At 45.1% G+C, this 20,002-nt stretch overlaps 2 protein-coding genes and 1 pseudogene across 3 annotated transcripts in view; all 3 read left to right on the top strand.

Moving 5' to 3' along the window:
* Positions 1 to 5,172, top strand: part of SEC23B (SEC23 homolog B, COPII coat complex component) — a 43,735-nt gene extending 38,563 nt beyond the window's left edge. The window contains exon 21 of the mRNA XM_044919063.1: positions 5,158 to 5,172. The gene's annotated coding sequence lies outside the window, so the exon portion shown is untranslated. The remainder of the gene's footprint in view (positions 1 to 5,157) is intronic.
* On the top strand, positions 3,956 to 5,457 carry SMIM26 (small integral membrane protein 26). 2 transcript variants are annotated; one of them, XM_044919066.1, is made up of 2 exons: positions 3,956 to 4,124; positions 5,170 to 5,457. In XM_044919066.1, exons 1-2 carry the CDS (start codon positions 4,007 to 4,009, stop codon positions 5,322 to 5,324), a joined length of 273 nt encoding a protein of 90 aa, XP_044775001.1. In that variant the 5' UTR covers positions 3,956 to 4,006; the 3' UTR covers positions 5,325 to 5,457. The 2 variants fall into 2 exon arrangements, with proteins under 2 accessions (XP_044775001.1, XP_044775000.1); XM_044919065.1 differs by having other exon boundaries at positions 5,167 to 5,457.
* A 2,661-nt stretch (positions 5,458 to 8,118) lies between these two features.
* On the top strand, positions 8,119 to 8,609 carry LOC110590051 (annotated as a pseudogene).
* The last annotated feature ends 11,393 nt before the right edge of the window (positions 8,610 to 20,002 follow it).

Raw genomic sequence — 20,002 nt, 5'->3', positions numbered from 1 at the left:
GGAGAAGCAGGCTTCCCGCTAAGCAGGGAGCTCGATGCGGGGCTTGATCCCAGGACCCTGGGATCATGACCTGAGCCGAAGGCAGACACTTAATGACTGTGCCACCCAGGCGCCTCCAGAAATTTGAATTTCTTATTCTACTGAATGAAGTCCATTCTTTATTTTTTTTATAAAGATTTTATTTATCCATTTGAGAGAGAGAGCATGAGAGCACGGAGGGTCAGAGGGAGAAGCAGACTACCTGCTGAGCAGGGAGCCTGATGCGGACTCAATCCTAGGACTCCCGGATCATGACCTGAGCTGAAGGCAGTCGCTCAACCAACTGAGCCACCCAGGCACCCTGAAGTCCATTCTTTATAGATCACTGACCTCCCCTTTAATCACAGGCCGATTGCTATGACAAGTCATCCAGGAATTTCTTTTGTTTGGAGGCCTGGGTTCTACAATTCCTTTTATCCCATAAGTCATCTGCTATCTTAAATTAAATGGGAGATAACTCACTGAATCTATTCTGTCTTCATACTTGACAGCTTTGCTGGGTATACAATTCTAGGCCCCAAACAACTTTCAGAACTTTGGAGCAATTTTTTTATTCATTTGACAATTTGCTATGTATGGAGTATCTTACAGACACTGGGAATGTAGCCAATAAAATAAATTTCTGCCCTGGTGGAGCTTATGTTCTAGTTAGGGAAGGCCAACAATAAAAAAAAAAAATTAGAAGTAAATTATATAATTTATTAGAAGGTACTGAGTCCTCTAGAAAAACAAAGCTGGAAACTCCTATCCATTGGATGTTGGGCCATCTGGATTGATTCTTCTTTATATTTTGAGTTTGTATTACAGCCTTTTGCCTTTGGTGTGTGTTCTGGGGGCCTTTCCTATCTTAAGGTGTTTAACACATTTTAAATGCCAAGGGCTTTTATTTTGTGTACCTTTTCCATAGGATATTTTTCTTACTTTTTGGATTTAAAAAAAATATATTAGAGAGAGAAGGAGCAGGGGGGAGGAGCAGAGGTAGAGGAAGAAGCAGACTACCCACTGAGCAGGGAGCCCGACACGGGGCTCGATCCCAGGACCCTGAGATTGTGACCTGAACCGAAGGCAGACGCTCAACAGACTGAGCCACCCAGGTGCCCCAGATTTTTTTTTTTTTTTAAGTAGGCTCCATGCCCAGCATGGAGCCCAACACAGGATTTGAACTCATAACCCTGAGCTCAAGACCTGAACTGAGATCAAGAGATGCTCAACCGACTGAGCCCCCAGGTGCCCGATATAATTTTTAATTGAGATACATCATATAGAAGAGCACAGAAAACTGTATAGAGATTAAGGATGAAACTGTTCCACCTTGGGCCTTTCCATTTCAAATTAACAGAAGGTAGAATGTGATAGACGCACCTCGCACTGGTGTTCTCTTCAGTGACAATGAGTTTAGGTGCTGAGGTGAGGTGGCACCACTGAGTGACCTAATATAGAAGACATTGCCATGCAGGTTCTACCTCTGGGTACTGGTGGCTGTTTCCAGAGAGAACATGGAGATGGGGAGTAGTGTATGGAAAGCAGCCATCCTGAGGTGGAAAGCATGGAGCCCAGTGTGCCCAATGAAGACTCTTAAATCCATCTTGAAGACAAGGAAAGCCTCTGACCTCTTAGGCAGGGGAAATGACCAGTTAGGGATTTTAAAAACAGGAGAGTGGCAGGATGGATGCGAGGAAGCTGGAATCCAGGTGAGGCCTGAACAGGGGCAGGTGTTTAGACAGAGGTGGGGTGTTAGGCAAGAGTCTGAAATCAGGTCTCCGGTTTGGGTGATATGTCAATCATTCTCTGAATTACAGAAAAAGAAGGAAGGAGTTCTTTGCTCTTTCTTTTCTAGCATTGATAAATTCAATCCTGGACATTTTGAGTTTAGGGAGCTTGTGAGAGATAACAATGCCCAGCAGGTTGGGAGTAATTAATATGGATTTGCTTTCAGGAGCATTTGGAGCAGATTTCAGTCATTAACAAATAAAGTAAATAATATGAGCAAAGTTGCTCAGGATGAGAAGAGAAGCAATCTTGCAACAGAACACTGATTTGTTTTGTTTTGTTTTGTTTTTTTAAAGATTTTATTTATTTATTTGACAGAGAGAGACACAGCGAGAGAGGGAACACAAGCAGGGGGAGTGGGAGAGGGAGAAGCAGGCTTCCCGCAGAGCAGGGAGCCCGATGCGGGGCTCGATCCCAGGATCCTGGGATCATGACCTGAGCCGAAGGCAGACGCTTAACGACTGAGCCACCCAGGCGCCCCTTTTTTGTTTTGTTTTTAACAACTTTATTTCGGTATAACTTATATACAGTGAACTGCTCCCATTTAAAGTATATAGTTCAAAGAGTTGCTTTTTTTTTTTTTAAGATTTTATTTGTGTGTGTGTGTGAGAGAGAGAGAGAGCACACACAAGTGGGGAGGAGGGGCAAGGGGAGAAGCAGACTCCCCACAGCGGGGAGCCTGACGCAGGACTCAATCCCAGGACCCTGGGATCATGATCTGAGCCCAAGGTAGACACTTAACCGACTGAGCCACTCAGGGGCCCCCAGTTCAATGAGTTTTGACAGATGTGTACACCTATGAAACCACCACCACCATACAGAACATTTCTATCCCCCCAATGGTTTCCTTAGGAGGCAAATACTGGTCAGCTTTGTCCCACTGCAGGTTGGTTTGTTCCTAGAATTTTGTCTAGTTTCATTTGTTTCTGGCTTCTTTCACTTAGCATAATCCATTTGAGATTCACCATGTAGCTGCATATATCAGTAATTCTTTTTTATTGCGGAGTGGTATACCACATTTCGTTTATCCTTTCACCAGATGATGGCGATTTGGGTTGTTTCCCATTTGGGGCTCTTATGACTAAAGCTCTGTGAACATCCATTTACATGTCTGTGTGGATATGTTTTCATCTCTTTTGGATAAATTACTAGGAATGGAATATCTGAGTAATATGGTAGGTGTATGTTCAACTTTTTAAGAAACTGCCAGTATTGCAAAGAGGTTATGTTCCCACTAGTAAGAGGTCTGATTGCTCTAAATCCTTATAACTCTTGGTATTCTTAATATAAATTTTAGTCATTCTAATAGGTGTGTAATGGTGTCTTGTGGTTTTAATTTGCTTTTCTGTGATGACTAATGATGTCCCTGCACTTATTGTCCATTTCTAAAGGGTGGGAGATACCAAAGAAAATTATGTATTTGAAGCCATGAAAGGAGCAGGTGTGGTCAATGGTGGCAAATGCTTTAGAAATCAAATTTGATTATGGCTGAAAAGTAGTTACTGGATATGGCAATTTACTGAACGTCCATGCTGTGCCAAGCATATCACTTTTGCTCTCAAGTTGTTTGGTCTGTTGGAGTGGGGGTAGATTATGCTTTGAATTTAGAAGCGTATGGTTAAGAGACAAGTTGAAGGTGGGCAGAGTCAAAGGAGATGTTCTGCTTTTGAGATGTGGGTAGAGTTAGAGTGTAATCCCGAGGAGGCAGTAAAGAATAGGACCCACACCCCAGTGGAGAGATTACCTTTGACCAGGGGAACCCAAGGCTCACCCGGACTGGGTTCCAGAAAGGAAAATGGGGAAGAGCTGCGGGGGAAGACAGGCATTCTCGCGTATTTGAGAGCTGCAGGAGGAGTGGACTTAATCTTTACAAATACCATCTGAATCCTGTGTAAGGCAGGTGTTACAATTTTCCATGCGAGAAGTTTGTTCAGAGAAATCGTCATTTGGTGTCACGTAGTATGCGAGGCTGTCCCTCAGCGGCGCAGCCCGGAAGCCCCCTAAGCCCCCACCTTAGGGTCCAATTCCCCGGCGCGACTTTCGGGACTACACGCTCCAGGATGCTTCGGGGCCAGGGCAGGAAGCGGCCTCCCGGGATCGGGTCTCCATTGGAGGTGGCTGCTGTTGTGACGCGCCGGCCGGAAGGCCCGCCTCCGCCCTGGGCCTCCCCGGGTCGAAGCCCTCCCGGAGCTGCACAATGCGCGGGGACCAGGCCACGTCTTGGTACCGGCGGATGTCTGTGGTCTACGCGGTGGGCGCCTGGACCACGCTGGGCTCCATGTTTTATTTAGGCCGGAAAAAACGCAAGCCACCAGGTACTACCCTCCGGCAGCCTTCGGTGGGGCGTCCTGACGGGGTCATAAAAGCGGCTTCGCTGTGCCGCAAATACCGGGTTTATTCTGCAAAACCATTGTTGAGAGCAATTCGCTATAATGGAATCTGCCTGGAACTACCTTTTCAATCTTCCCACGTACTTCTTGTGTATTTGAAGAATCTGTACAAGATTCCAGAGGGAAGGTCAGAGAGACCCCGGACGGTGATTTATTTAAAGAGGTGATGCCTCGGTTACATGAGCCCCCGTCGCAGTTGGCGAGCAGTTTCAGCACTTCCGCCAGCCGAACGGTATTAAAATCTTCCCAATTACTGGGCGGAAAAGGAAATCCCCGAGCCTTCAGAAATGTGCTGGAAATCCGTAGACACCTGTCCGATTCTAGTTGCCTGGGGCTGAAGGGACGGAGTTGATGGGGCGGGACTTGCTAAAGGCGGAAAATATCCTAAAACTGCGGTTGCACAGATCTGAATATACTAAAAGCCATTCGGTGGTACATTTCAAACGAGTTGATTGTATGATCTGTTAAGTGTTACCTCAGGAAAGCTGTTCTGTAAAAACCGTGCTGAAGATTACATTTGGTGATAAAGCTTATCAGCGGCCTGAAAGTACACGTGTCCAGGATTGAGCATTTAAACACATTTCAGGGTCTGTAGTGGTCATGTCATATTTATTATTTTTCGCAGAGAGAAAATAGTGTCAGGAATCTGACGGGGGTGGGGGTGATTCCTACCTTATTTTATTTCCAATACTTGACTAATAATTTTAAGGACTGCTGTCTTAAAAGTTAAGGGGCGCCTGGGTGGCCCAGTCGTTAAGCGTCTGCCTTCAGCTCAGGTCATGATCTCAGGGTCCTGGGAGTCCCGTATGAGGCTCACTAGTCAGCTGGAAGCCCGCCTCTCCCTTTCCCACTCTCCCTGTTGTGTTCCCTCTCTCGCTGTGTCTCTCTCTGTCAAATAAACAAAATCTTAAAAAAAAATTAAAAGTTAATAATTCAGGTGTTCCATTTTTTTCTAAAGGTGATGAAGTAGAGCAAAAGGATGTCTCAAGAAATGAAATGCTTGAGCCCCCAAAAGGATTTTACTTGGAAACAATTGTCACATATAAAGAAGATTCGGTTCCAGTCTCTGACAAGATCCTCAACTTTCTGAAATCATGGACTGGTGGCCCTGGAGGGGAACCATGATTAGCTGCTGAATGCTGAAAACTGGGACTTTGGTTCAGCATATACATTTCATGGATGCCTTGATTTCCAATTTATGTTTATGGAGAGTGTATCCATTTAATTTAATTTTGCTGTAAAATATAATCACTCGTAGTATGCAATAAATATTTCCTTGAGGAAAAGTCAACTTGCATATTTCAGAGGTGTCCCTCAATACTTACATGAGTGAAAGGTTGAAGTGAAATTTCACATTGAGCTTCTGTAAGTTCAGTTTTCTGAGAATGTTTCATGTAACTTTATATTTCTCTCGTGTTGCCGGCAGACAAGACTTTAGCAGTCCCTTGAAGGTTTCATTCAGCTGATCTCCCATGTTCAGCCTGGGATTTATAGCAGCCCTTTGGGTATTATTGGGTACTTGGTAAGTACATTATAAATTAGATTTCATAATTCCTGAATTAAATAGACTTGACCTTTTTAGTAGGACCTGTACCGGAACCCGTCATTCCTTCAGCAGGCGTGGATTAAACCCCCGCTGTGGCTACCAGTATTCCAGACATGGGGGATACAAAGTCAGGACAACATGGGTCGCGCCCTAGAGTGCTGCACTGGTCTCTGGTCTCCAGTGTCTCTTACGGCTGCAAGTAACAAACCCACACAAGTGAGCTTAAATCAGAAAGGGGTGTTTATTAAAAATGTGTATGGACAGCTCAGAATTAAAGCCGAGTATGTTTTTTTTTTTTTAAAGATTTTATTTATTTATTTATTTGAGAGAGAGAGAGAGAGAGAGAAACAGCATGAGAGGGGAGAGGGTCAGAGGGAGAAGCAGGCTCCCTGCTGAGCCGGGAGCCCGATATGGGACTTGATCCCAAGGCTCCAGGATTATGACCTGAGGCGAAGGCAGTCACCCAACCAACCAAGCCACCCAGGCACCCAAAGCCGAGTATGTTGAGGTCTTAGGAGAGCCTGGCACCTGGCTCGTGAAGGCAGCCAGCCAGCCGCTCCCTGAGCCTGCTTGGGCTCTTGTCGGCCTTGTTGCCTCTCTCACTACACTTCCCCCAACCCCCCTTTCTGTAGTAATAGAGCCAGGCCTAGGAGACCTCACTTCCCAGCCACAGTGACAAAGTCTGATCAGCCCCTTCCCAACCCAGTGTTTGGCTTCCACTCTTGTGAGACTCAGTCACTTTGTGTCAGAGCCCTGCCCTGTGGATTACTGAGTACGCCTGAGTTATTAAGAAAGGCATTCGCGGGGTACCTGGGTGGCTCAGTTGGTTGAGCATCTGACTTTGATTTCTGCTCAGGTCATGATGTCTTGAGATCAAGCCCCTTCTGCGTGCTAGGCGTGGAGCCCGCTTGGGATTCTCCCCCTGTTCCTCCCCGACTCAAAAAAAAAAAAAGTGGCATTTGTTTCTCATTTGAGTAATGTTTCTTGTTTGTAGCTATTTGGGACCCTATGAGGATTAGGGATGACTGGTAGGACAGGAATCCATCGTTTCTAATTTCCTGCTACAGAACTATCTGGTACCTTCAAACCTTTGCCTTGATTTCTCCTTGATGTCCGTTCTACCAGTGCAGTCAACCTAAGTGAGGAAAGATTCCAGGATAGCAGGTAACAGCTTCAGATGCCAGCAGCAGAGAGCCTCTTCCCAAGGGATACCAGAGGTCAAGAAAGGGTCAGTGCCGGTAGGGTAGGTGCCCTAGTGGACCACCGTGATTGGCATCAAACAGATGAGCAAGAAGCAGCATATGGTGGGCAGGGAAGGTGAGAGAAGGGAGTGAATCCGAAGCACGGAGAGACAGGAACAGCAGTATAACCCTTATGGGAGACATTCCCAACGCAGAGAAACACAAGAACGAGGACTTGGGGCATTTGGCAGGTGAGAGCTACCAATAGATGACACCCAGGATGAATGCTTCTACCTTCCCTCAGCTGGCAGTCAGTTTACCCAGGATCCATAAACTAGTGTGGCCCAAGGGGACGTTGGCTTAGATTTCCCTGGGACTTGTCTGGGTGTGTTAGCTAGATCTACCCTCACATCCCTCTCACACCAGCTCCAACCAAACTCCCCTGAACTAGAGATCCATATCCACCTAGCATTGCCACTTGGATGTCCCCTAGCTACGTCCAACCCCACAGCTGAAATCGCCGCCCTCACCCACAGCCCGCTCTCCCCTCCCTCTCTCAGAGAACACTCCGTTGTTCGAATCAGAAACCCACCGTTCTAAGTTTCCTTCCCTGCTCGCTTTTCCAGTCACCATGCCCTGTCCTTTGTACCTTTGAAACCCTCCTCCACTCCCTCTTTGCTGTGCAGCTGCGACTCCTAACCGTCTCCTCATCTAAACTGTCGTCCCCTCCAATTGGTTTCCACAGTATTAGCCAGCATGACTTCTTTGAAATTAATTTTTATCAAAGCAACAAATGCTTATAATTCTTAAAAACCAAAAATGCTAAAAAAAAATAAGGAGGGGAGCCTGGGTGGCTCAGTTGTTGGGAGTCTGCCTTCGGCTCTGGTCACGATCCCAGGGTCCTGGGATCGAGCCCCACATCAGGCTCCCTCCTCGGCGGGAAGCCTGCTACTCTCTCTCCCACTCCCACTGCTTGTGTTCCTGCTCTCGCTGTCTCTCTCTCTCTGTCAAATAAATAAATAAAATCTTAAAAAAAAAATAATAAGGAAATAAAGTTGCCTGCTTTGCCTCTCTAACCCCTATTCTATTTTTTTTTAAGTAACACTTCTGGCTTTCGGCTTGGAGGAGGCCAGGGTGCTTCTGTGTTCCATCATCCCGAACCCGGGTTCACCCAACACCAGCCACCTCCACCATGCCACCTTAGTTCGACCCCCAATGTGATCAAAGTCATGTACCTGAGATGCAAGGGTGGCGAAGTCCGTGCCACATCTGCCCTGGCCCCGAAGATCGGCCTGCTGGGTCTGTCTCCAAAAAAGTTTGGTGATGACATCGCCAAGGCAACCGGTGATTGGAAGGGTCTAAGGATTACGGTGAAACTGACCATTCAGAACAGGCCCAGATTGGAAGTGGTACCTTCTGCCTCTGCCCTGATTATCAAAGCCCTCAAGGAACCACCAACAGACAGAAGCAGAAAAACATTAAGCACGGTGGCAATAGCAGTTTTGATGAGATTGTCAACGTTGCCCAACAGATGTGGCACCGATCTGTAGCTAGAGAGTTCTCTGGAACATTGAAGAGATCTTGGGGACTGCCCAGTCTGTGGGCTGCAGTGTGGATGGCCGCCACCCTCATGATATCATAGGTGACATCAAGAGTGGTGCAGTGGAATGCCTGGCTAGTTAAGAACTACCAAGGAAAATATTTCAATAAAGGTTCATTTGACAACCAAAAACTAAAAAATAAAAGTAACCACTTTCAACTACTAGCTATTTTTTCTGGCATGAGTTTTACTAATATCTTTGACTTATCAACCCTATATGGGGTTTGTTAATGAGGATTCGACCCCCCTCAACACTTTCTTTCTAGCTGTCTTCCCAATAAAAGGAATTGCAGTTTTTAGTTGAATCATTCATATTTACCTTGTTTTAGCTATGCAAATATAGTTTGTTGCTAAACCAAGGAATAAGCCATAATTAAGTTTCTTATATAACTTTTCTTCCTGGAGTTAACTTCATCCTTTTTTTCCCATTTGCTTAGTCTCCTTTAGGCTTATTTCCATTTCATGCCACACCCTTCAACCTCTCAGTATAATTTCCACACAAACTTTTCCAGTACTTTAATGGCTCTTTTTTTTTTAAATCTTGGAGCTCTCTGTCCTGCTATACTCTGGACTGATTGCTCCTTAGTTCTGCTTCACATACACGTTTGTCATCTCCTTTTACATCTTATGTTGGATCCCCTGTTTTCTTGGTTCCATGTCTCCATAATTTTGTGAAGAAGTGTATAATTTTTTGGAGACTTTTTCATACCTGAAAATATTTTTATTCTATTCTCACACTTGATTACTAGTTGGCCTGGACATAGATAAATGATAACATTTTTTTCCTCAGAATTTTGAAAGCATGGATCCACTGTATTCTAGCAATCCCAATATTGTAGGTGAGAAGTCCCAATCCTTTGACTGTGACCTATTTTTTTCCTCCCTGGAGTCTTGGGACCCTCTCTTTAGTGCTCTGAAATCTCAGTGATGCATCTCGTGTGGCTCTTTTTTTTTAGAGATTTATTTACTCATTTTAGAGAAAACGCAATTGGGGGAAGGGGCAGAAGGAGAGAATATCCAAGCAGACACCTGCTGAGCTTGGAGCCTGACACAGGGCTGGATCCCATGACTCATCAGATCAGGACCTGAGCCAAAACCAAGAGGCGGACGCTGAACCAACTGAGCCACCCAGGCGCCTCTGTGTGGCTCTTTTTTATTCATTTGGCTGATCACTTAGTGGACTCTGAATTTCTAGAGACTCTTACTGAGTTCGGGGGATTTTCTTATTTTTTTAGCAATTTCTTCCCCTTCTGTTTTGTTGTTGTTGTTCTCTTTGTCTGAAATTCCTAATAGACTTTCCAGACCTTTTTCATTATTTTATAATTTTTCTTTACTACTCTTCATCTCATTTTTGCTCTACTTTCTTCGGAGAGAGGCATTCATTTATACAGTCAACAAATATGTGCTGAGACCCTACTCTGTGCCAGGCGCTGCTGTGTGTGTTGCGTACTATCTAAACAGTGACTTAGGGTGTTTTACCTTCTAGCCAGGGAAGCAGACAGTAAAACAAGCGAATACGTGTCTTCCATAATCCAACCTTTTAATTGAATTTTTTATATTGGCTACACCTCCAGCTGTCAAGAGCTCTTTCTTGTTCTCAGTTCTTTTTTTTTTTTTGAGAGAGAGAGAGAGCTTGAACGGGGTTGGGGGAGAGGCAGAGGAAGAGGGAGAGAGAGAGAGAGAGAGAGAATATCAAGCAGACTCTACACCCAGCTCTGAGCCCAATGCGGGGCTCAATCTCATGACCCTGAGATCATGACCTGAGCCAAAATCAAGAACCGAACGCTCATCCGACTGAGCCACCCAGGCGCCCCTCTCAATTCTTTTTTAATGGCATCCCATTTGCTGATGAATATTATTTTCTCATTGCCAAAGGTATTCTCATCTGTTTTACTCTCTCTTGCACTGTGCCAGAAGTTCCTTTTTGCTGTTTGATTTGCTCTCTGTCAAGTTGGAAGTGCTTGTCTAAAACCCCTTCTTCCTGGACAGGTCTGGATTTAAGAACTGTTTGCAGCTTCGGGGGGAGGCATTATGATCAGGGTACGACCAGCTTTCTACTGGTGGATGGTCTGGCAGTCAGCGTTCTTAGCAGCATACCAGAGACCTGGAGCAGTTCATGCGGAAAAGGAACTTTGGAAAGGACATGGGAGAACTCCTAGAATTGGAGGGAGAGTTGGGGAAACCTGGTTGGAGACAGCATGGCCAGGGACAGAACCCCAAGTGTACTGCTGGCTCACTGCCGACTATAGGCACGGTGGGAACATGGGGCTGGGGGCAGGGCCGCTCCTGCCAGGACCTTGCCTCTGGTACCTAACCACGGGGTTTCTGAAGACCCCACCTGCTTCTCATCACTTACCTCTGAATCTGTTCTGTGCAGTGATACTTAACTGATGGTGTTTTGGTCACATGTCTGGGCCCTAGCTGCAAAGGAGGCTGGGAAAGGGAGTTTCCAGTTTCTTTCTTAGGGATGTGTGGACTTTGAAGGTGAGGAAGTTCTCCAGATATAGGAAGGATATCCACAAAATGCTGGGCAGGCAAATACCATGACAAATGTCCACTCCGGGCAGCAAGCCTGACTTTTATTGGGAAGTATTGAAACATCAGTGTCTGCAAGTCATTTTCCCCAGCAGAAGTTCCTCCAGTCTCGCACCTGCAGGTAGATGCCTGGCTGCAGGAATTCTGAGAGCTGGATGGGGGAGAGGCTTGGGGTACAGATTACAGATTTCCATGTAGTCCAGTGCCCTGTCCTCGGGCTGCCACCATGAGTATCTCCAAGCAGAAACCTCAGATCTCCTGAGTAAAGGGCAGGGAGTGGGGGTGGGCACCTGGGAGTTCTGCTAGGGAATCACTGAAGCTGGGGGTGGTCCTGGCCACACTACCCACGCAAAGTCCATCTAGCTATGGAAGGATGGCTATTATAAAGCTGAGGATTGTCAAAATATACTTTTTAAGGGGCGCCTGAGTGGCTCAGATGGTGGAGCACATGACTCTTGATCTCAGGGGGTGAGTTCAAGTGCACTTTGGGTGTAGAGCTTACTTAAAATCTTAGGGGCACCTGGGTGGCTCAGTTGGTTGGGCTCCGACTCTTAATTTTGGCTCGAGTCATGATCTTGGGGTGGTGAGATCTGCTCTCGGCACAGATTCTGCTTGTCACTCTCCCTCTGCTCCTCCTCCTGCTCTCTCTCTCTTTCTCAAATAAATAAATAAAATCTTTATTTATTTACTTATTTATTTATTTGAGAGAGAGAATGAGATAGAGAGAGCATGAGAGGGAGGAGGGTCAGAGGGAGAAGCAGACTCCCTGCCGAGCAGGGAGCCCGATGTGGGACTCGATCCCGGGACTCCAGGATCATGACCTGAGCCGAAGGCAGTCGCTTAACCAACTGAGCCACCCAGGCGCCCAGTATATACATTTTTTAAAAGATTTTATTTAGGGCGCCTGGGTGGCTCAGTTGGTTAAGCGACTGCCTTCGGCTCAGGTCATGATCCTGGAGTCCCGGGATCGAGTCCCACATCGGGCTCCCTGCTCGGCAGGGAGTCTGCTTCTCCCTCTGACCCTCCTCCCTCTCATGCTCTCTCTATCTCATTCTCTCTGTCTCAAATAAATAAATAAAATCTTAAAAAAATGTATATACTTTTCAAAAAGTTAAAAACATGAATCTAATACAAAATCAGATGAGCAAATATCAAAGACTTGCTCAACTCATCAGTGAAAACACCAGTAGGATGATAAAGCTTGTTCAAGGAGAATGAAGCAACAAGGATAATTTAGGCACCGGAGAAAGAATTGTTAGAATAGGATTTCTGGTTAATGTTCTACAGGGGGTAAATACCTACACTTTGGGGTTTTGTTTATTTGTTTACCAGACAGGAATCACTTTTATCCTTATTGGCCAAAAATCTACAAGTTGAGGTGTAACTTCACAAATTTTTATTTATTTATTTATTTATTTATTTATTTTATTTTTTATTTTTTTTAAAGATTTTATTTATTTATTTGAGAGAGAGAGTGAGAGAGAGCATGAGAGGGGAGAGGGTCAGAGGGAGAAGCAGACTCCCCACTGAGCGGGGAGCCCGATGTGGGACTCGATCCTGGGACTCCTGGATCATGACCTGAGCTGAAGGCAGTTGCTTAACCAACTGAGCCACCCAGGCACCCAAACCCAGGCTTTTAATCATAGGTAAATGATGGGTCAAACAGAGGTACATTCCCCCAGATAATTAAGGAATATTTGAGTGGGCCTGCAAAAAAATTCTTGGACCCAATTCCAATTGTGTGTGTGTGTGTATGTGTGTGTGTGTGTGGTGGGGGGTCCACACACCAAAGCAATTCTTGGGAACCAACTGGGGGTCCTATGATTCAACTCCATGCTGACACTATTTACCCAGAGATGTTATCAGATCCCACAGGTCAAGGGCTCAGTCCTGTAAGACTGTCACCTCCCCCCAGATGCCAGTCACAGCCCAGGTCCTCCTCACCTGTGCTTCTGCCTGTGGTAATCGGCTTTTCCATCAACACCCTCCTTGGACTTCAGACACCAGGCTCAAGCCCAGGTTGTTACCTGTTCTTTTGACCCACCAACTATAGATCAGAGGTTCCCATGATCCCCTCCTTGGATTCAATTAATGTGCTAGAGCAGCTCCTGGAACTCAGAGAAACATTTTACTGACTAGATGACAGTATGTAACTCAGGAGCAGACAGATGGAAGAGATGAACAGGGCAACGTGTGGGGGGAAAGGGCGCAGAACTTCCCTGTTCTTCCCAGCACGCCTTTCTCCAATCTCCATGTGTTTACCAACCAGGAAGCTTTAGAACCCTGTCCTTTTGGGGTTTTATGGAGGCTTCGTTACATAGGCATGACTGATTAAATCCTGGGCCACTGGCAATGGGACTCAATCTCCAGCCCCTCTCCCCTCCCCAGAGGTTGGGGGTGGGACTGAAAGTTCCAACCCTCTAATCACATGATTGTTTCTCCTGACAACTAGCCCTCATCCTCAGGTGGGGTCCAAAAGTCACCTTATTAATGTGACAAAAGACATATTTATCACTCTCATCACTTAGGTAATTTCAAGAATTTTAGGAACTCTGTACCAGGAATAAAGGAAGACCAAATACATATTTCTTATTTCAAATCACAATATCACAGCTTGTTAAACACAATGCTCCAAATGACATTAAAAGCACTTGCTATCTTTCTTTCGGCTGATACTGCAAGTTTTGGATAATTTTCCTTTACAGCATCATGGCAGAACTCCGTCATTGGCGGTGTGAAGACGCAGTGACTCCGTCGCCAGGCCTGCCCAGTCACGGCTGCCTCACCAAACACCATAGGTGAGTTGAGGGTCACGTCCAAGGTAAGGAGGTAATTTGAGTGGATTTCGTGGAAGGGATCAGTCATGCTTGGCTTGGGGGCAGGGGGGTGTCTTTCTGCTGATTTATCAGAGGACTATCTTGTCATGTTTTTCTATTTTTTCCACCACAGATTCAGCATACGTTAAAATGAACATGAGATCCTCCTGGACTTAATCTATTTTCAGAGAAGAAAATTACACAATTGTGTACTGATGGAACCAGAAATACGCCCAAGTGGCAGAAGTCAAAGAAGCAACAGAGTTAAGGTTCTCCTAAGCATTAGTGATCCACCTGTTGGAAAAACATGCTTTTTGGGGGGCACTGTGCTCCCACGTGCTCTAGCAGGCAGTGTTGGGCTTTAAACATTCAGGGGAGCTCTGCTTTACCTGCCTGAATTAGACTTTTAAGATGAATTACAGGATCTATCATTTCCAAAATGACAGATATGGCCCAGACAGAGATGATGGATATGTCATTGTAAAGATACGCTTATTTGCAGATTCCCCTCAAGATCAGTTTCTGAGAGCTATATTACGTTTATTCCTTGCCACAATCCGAAGAAGATATTCTCCCCCACTTTACAGATAAAAAGACGGAGGCTAAATGAAGTTAAACCATGTTTCCTAAAGTCACACAGAGAGTGGCAGAGCTGGGACAGAAAGCAAGGTTTTTCTGGTGCCAAAGCTTAAGCCGTTGGCATTATGTCAACCTCCTCTCATAAAACAGAGAGGGAGCTATTGATGATAAGCTTTGGAAAGAAACACTGAAAACTTTTTGTTTTCCTAGAATCCAAATTCCAGAAAGCTCAAGTTACCAGAATGTTTTATGCTTTTGTGAGAGCCAGATAACAAGTGCAAAACTACCATCAGGGATCTATTAAAAATAAAAGTCCAGTGAATTTAGGAGTCCAGTTGAATTTAGTTCAGTGAATGTAGCAGTTTGGCTACATATTCTATCCATTGGCTGTATCTATTTGCTGTCTAATAGAATGGTGGTTGATGATTTGAGACACAGCAGCATCCTGTGTCATCATAGAAAGGTTGCATATGCAAAAGGAATTTTTAGTATTAAATTTATTTTATTTATTTATTAATTTATTTAAGAGCGTGAGCAGGGGGAGGGGCAGAGGGAGAGGGGAGAGAGAATCCCAAGCAGACTCCACATGGAACACGATCTCACAACCCTGAGATCAGGACCTGAGCCGAAATCAAGAGTTAGACGCGCAACCAACTGAGCCACCCAGGGGCTCCAGTATTAAATGTATTTCAAGTGCTAAAAACTGTCATATCCAGATATTACTATTACACAGAAGACATCTCCCATACCACAGCTAACTCAGAAGCAGAAGCTCACCAGTTCATTTTTCACTCATTCTTCCTTATTCATCCACCTATTCATGTCATGTCTATAGAGAACGCACTATAGTCACTACCCTGGAGGGAATGTGAAAGTGATTACTCAATGCACAGCTCACAGGTGCAGGGGTGAGCAGTTATTTCTTTGTCTGAAATTTATGTCAGGTCAATAATATCTTCTATTTAAAATGGCTGGAAATGGACTGTTCATTAATACAATGTCTTCGGAAAAGTACTCCTATTTGGAATTTGTGGCAGAGACTGACTTTTTGTTCCACAGGAGTATCTGCCAAAGTCTATGGCCTCTTTGAAAGGAAAGTGGGCCACATCTGTCCTGGGGTGTGAGTGAGTGATGAACCATCTCCTGGGCATGTGCTTCCCTTCCCGAGGCCCCTCCTACTGGAGGAGCAGGGAGGTGGCTCTGAGACATCTCGACCGTTTCACCATTTGGATGAAGATGACTCCCAAAGAATGGTAGAACAAAAAAACAAGGGGTGCTTGGCTGGCTTAGTCAGTAGCGTGTGCTACTCTCAATCTCAGGGTTGTGAGTTGGAGCTCCATGTTGGGTGTATTACTTAAAAATAAAATCTTAAAAAAAATCCCAGCAACTCGGGACGCCTGGGTGGCTCAGTCGGTTAAGCGTCTGCCTTCGGCTCAGGTCATGATCCCAGGGTCCTGGGATTGAGTCCCGCATCGGGCTCCCTGCTCCGCGGGGAGCCTGCTTCTCCCTCTGCCTCTGTCTCTCTCTCTCTGTCTCTCATGAATAAATAAATAAAATCTTTAAAAAAAATAAAAATAAAAATAAAAATAAAAAACAGCAACAAAAAGAAAGGAATTGACTTCTCTGGGCCTGTGGAGGACCATATCAGTGCAGAGTTTTATGAGAAAAAGAGTCAGTTTCTGAGACGTTCAAGGCACTGTTACTTGGGTCTCTGTTACAGCTGATGTAACTCTAAGCAAATCCCATCTTCCTATTAATTTATTAAAAAAAATTAATCTAACTTTCCGTGATAGAATAATTTCCTCTACTTTCCTGAGCCTCAGTTCCTTTTGATGAAGAGGCATCATATCTACCCTGTCCGCTGACAGGGTTATGACTTTCCACTGAGAAAGTGCTCTGTGTCCATGCTACAGTTACCAGGAGTAAAATATGTCTGAGGTAGTCCTGAGAATCAGGTGTGAACACCTTCCTGCTTTAAGTCCAGTCCCCTCCTGTAGTCCTCTGCCGCTTCGCTCTTGGTACCCCAGGGAGTCATTTGTCGCATGGAACTTGCCTGTCCCCTGAAAGAGGTCTTACCCTGGTGTTCATATACTTCTTCAGCAGCGCAGTTTAGCAATGTGTATCAAAATGGAAAATGGCGTATCCTTTGATCCAGCAATCCTGCTTTCAGGAATTTACGGAGATAACTGAAAAGATTCAGGCAGAAGCCTCTTCAATAAAACTTGCTCAACATGGCATTGAGCTGAAAACGACCTTTTGGTAGACACTGCTGATTGCCTTCCCGACATCCACTACTTCCATTCCTGCTTTATTACGGACCGGTGAGTATACCCCATCCGGTGCTTTAAGGGGGCCTGGCTCCATCCGTAGGGCGGGTCCTGGTTGGTCCAAGTCAGTGTTTTTCAAAGGGGCATTACTGGCACTGTGATGGGTCAATCCCGTTTGTGGGCTGCCCCAGGTGTTGCAAAAGCCTCAACATTTCAAATTCTCTGGTCATTAAATGCCAGTAACAACCTCCAGACACTGTGACAGCTCCAGACCCCCCTCTTCACACACACCTCCTGTAACTCTCTGGAGGGCTGTATGCCCGGAGGCAAGAACCTTTTGTCTCAGCCAATCATGTGTGTGTGTGTGTGTGGGGGGGGGGTCAAGTCCCATCTCCCTTCCAGTGATTGGGTTAAACATGGTCATGTGATCTCATTCTGGCTAGCCAAGTGCAAAGGGCTTCCGGGCAAGATGTTCTAGCTTCAGAGGAAGGATCAGGAAGAGATGGTCTCCTGTACCTCTGGACATTGGGTCTGGATAGACTTCCTAGAACAGCCACAGCCATACTATAAGTCTAGGATACAAGCAAGAAGCCACGTTCACACATTTATTCATTGAACAATGTTATCGGAGCTCTGGGTACTGTGTTAGATGCTTCGGATACAAGGGTAAGCATGAGAGACATGAATAGAACACAGCCTAACAGGCACTAGAGTAATTGAAAGTTGCCGGAGGATGTGGGCACCTGGATGGCTCAGTCTGTTAAGCATCTGCCTTTGGCTCAGGTCTCCATCCCAGGACTCTGCTTCTCCCTCTGCCCCTCTCCCTGCTCGTGCTCTCTTTCTCTCTCTCAAGTAAATAAATAACATTAAAAAGAAAGAAAGAAAGAAAAGAAAGAAAGAAGAAAGAGAAAGAGAGAGAGAGAAAGAAAGAAAGAAAGAGAAAGAAAGTTGCCAGAATATGAGGGAAGAACCATGGGATGGTGATGGGAAGTAACGGGGAACAGGGATGCTTTTGTCTGTGTGGTCAGAGAAGTGCTGTCTGAGGAGGAAGGGTTTGAGCTGAAAAAGGAAGGGGGGGGGCAAAAAGTAAAAAGAAAGGGGGGGGGGGGACTATTCCAGATGGAGGACCAGCAGATGCTGAGGTCCTGAGGTAGGAACAAATGGATTTATTTGAGAAATGTGAAGAAGACCAGAGTCTGGAAAGTGAAGAATTTATACTTTAGGAACATCACTTTGATTTCTCTATGGAGAATGGGTTGGAGGGGGACCAATATGGCAATAGGGAGATAAGTGAGAGAGCCGTGGTAGAAATCTGGGTGAGAGATGATAGGGAGCATGTGACAGGATGACATGGTGGTGGGGCGCCTGGGTGGCTCAGTCGTTAAGCGTCTGCCTTCGGCTCAGGTCATGATCCCGGGGTCCTGGGATCGAGTCCCGCATCAGGCTCCTTGCTCTGCGGGAGGCCTGCTTCTCCCTCTCCCACTCCCCCTGCTTGTGTTCCCTCTCTCGCTGTGTCTCTCTCTGTCAAATAAATAAATAAAATCTTAAAAAAAAAAAAAGGATGACATGGTGGTGGAGAGAAGAGGGCACTTGGGGGTATGTTTTGGAAAGTGAGAAGATTTGTGATGGACTAGATACTTGGGGAGAGGGGAAGGGGGCAACTACCAGTCACTTAGGACTCTGGTAAACATTGGAGCCATTTGTTTAGATAGTGATGGCCCAGGTGGTGGAGTATGGAGGGATTAGGGAGTTCTTCTAACACCAACCGGTGTACTGCAGTTCCGTCCTGGCACTAACCATCCAGACAGCTCTGACCCTGCAAGTTTAAGGGCACATCCCCAACAAGGCTGCTCTTACTTCAGATGCCAGGTTCATTTCAGGGGTCCAGGCCACTGTATTTCAGACCAACGGGCTACGGGTTTGGGAGTTTCTGTGACTCACTCAGATTTGTCACAATGACTCACATGATGGATCTTTCCGGTGACCAGCTCCCCTCATAAAGTCAGGTGTGATCAAGGGTGCAAAGAACAAACACACTCCTATCACTTGGGGGATTCTGAGGATTTTAGAAGTTCTGTACCAGACATCCAGAACAAAGACCAGACAAATTATTACACAAAAGGGGTGGATATCCTGAATTCCATTTAAAATCTATTCACTTTATGTCATCTCTGATTCATGGAAATGGAGATGTGAAGGTATTTGGAAGCACAAACTCACAGGAGATGTCTGGAGCAGAAATGAAAATGTGAGTCGGGGGCATGAAGGTGGAATTTAAAATAGATGAGAATGGAGAGGAAAGCCAGGGTGCAAGTGCAGTGAGGAAGACAGGGGAAGGAGGGAACCCTGGGGAGAGTAGTCATTGAGAAGCCAAAGGAGAACTCTTGCAGAGGGGAGGAGGCCCCCGGAAGAGGGACCTGCTTTTGCCTCTGGTGTTGACCTTTTTTAGGTCAATAAATGTAAAAAAAGAACTTGGGTGTTTTGGTATGTTTTTAAAACCTTTAATTAATTACGATTTTTATTTTTAAGTAATCCCTACACCCAACGTGGGGCTTGAACTCACAACCCTGAGGTCAAGAGTTGCACTCTCCTCCGACTGAGGCAGCCAGGGGCCCCTAAAACCTTTTATTTTGAAATAATTTCCAACTTACAGAAAAGTAAGCATCCTTCCCTTCCAAATTGTCAACATTTTACTTGATTTGCTCTATCACTCTATTTTCTCTGTATGTATTATTTTTCTCCAAAGCATTTGAGAGTAAATTGCAGATATGATGTGCCTTTACTTCTAAATACCTCAGGGTGTATTTTCTATAAACAAGGATGTTCTCTTACATACAAATCAGGAAATTAATATTGATTTAATGCCATTATCAAATCCAACAGTTCTCAAAGTGTCCCTTTAGAGGATGTGTGATTGCCAACTCTTTCTATAATAATATATAGACAATATTTGCCTTTTTCACTCTTACTCCTTCAGGAGTGTACAATGGGGGTTTCCAGAGGTTCCATGGTGTGTAATGACCTCATTGCTCTAATGTTAACATATAATGAATTTATTATTGTTGTTTTTAAATGCATTATAAATCAATGCTTAATGATTTTTCTTTGTTGTAATTTCTAATACAGTAAATCTCTTTAGATATAACCTAGATAAACAAAAGCTATTTGGGGTGTTCAATAATTTTTAAGAATGTAAAGGGATCTTGACATCAAAATGTTTGAGCTATGCTGATTTAATGTAAAAATTTTTCAAATTTTAAGTTTTTCTCACTCTTTGGG

Source organism: Neomonachus schauinslandi, chromosome 10 (assembly GCF_002201575.2).
Source record: "Neomonachus schauinslandi chromosome 10, ASM220157v2, whole genome shotgun sequence".
NCBI classification, from domain to species: Eukaryota; Metazoa; Chordata; class Mammalia; order Carnivora; family Phocidae; genus Neomonachus; species Neomonachus schauinslandi.
This window is presented reverse-complemented; position numbering and strand designations above follow the sequence as displayed.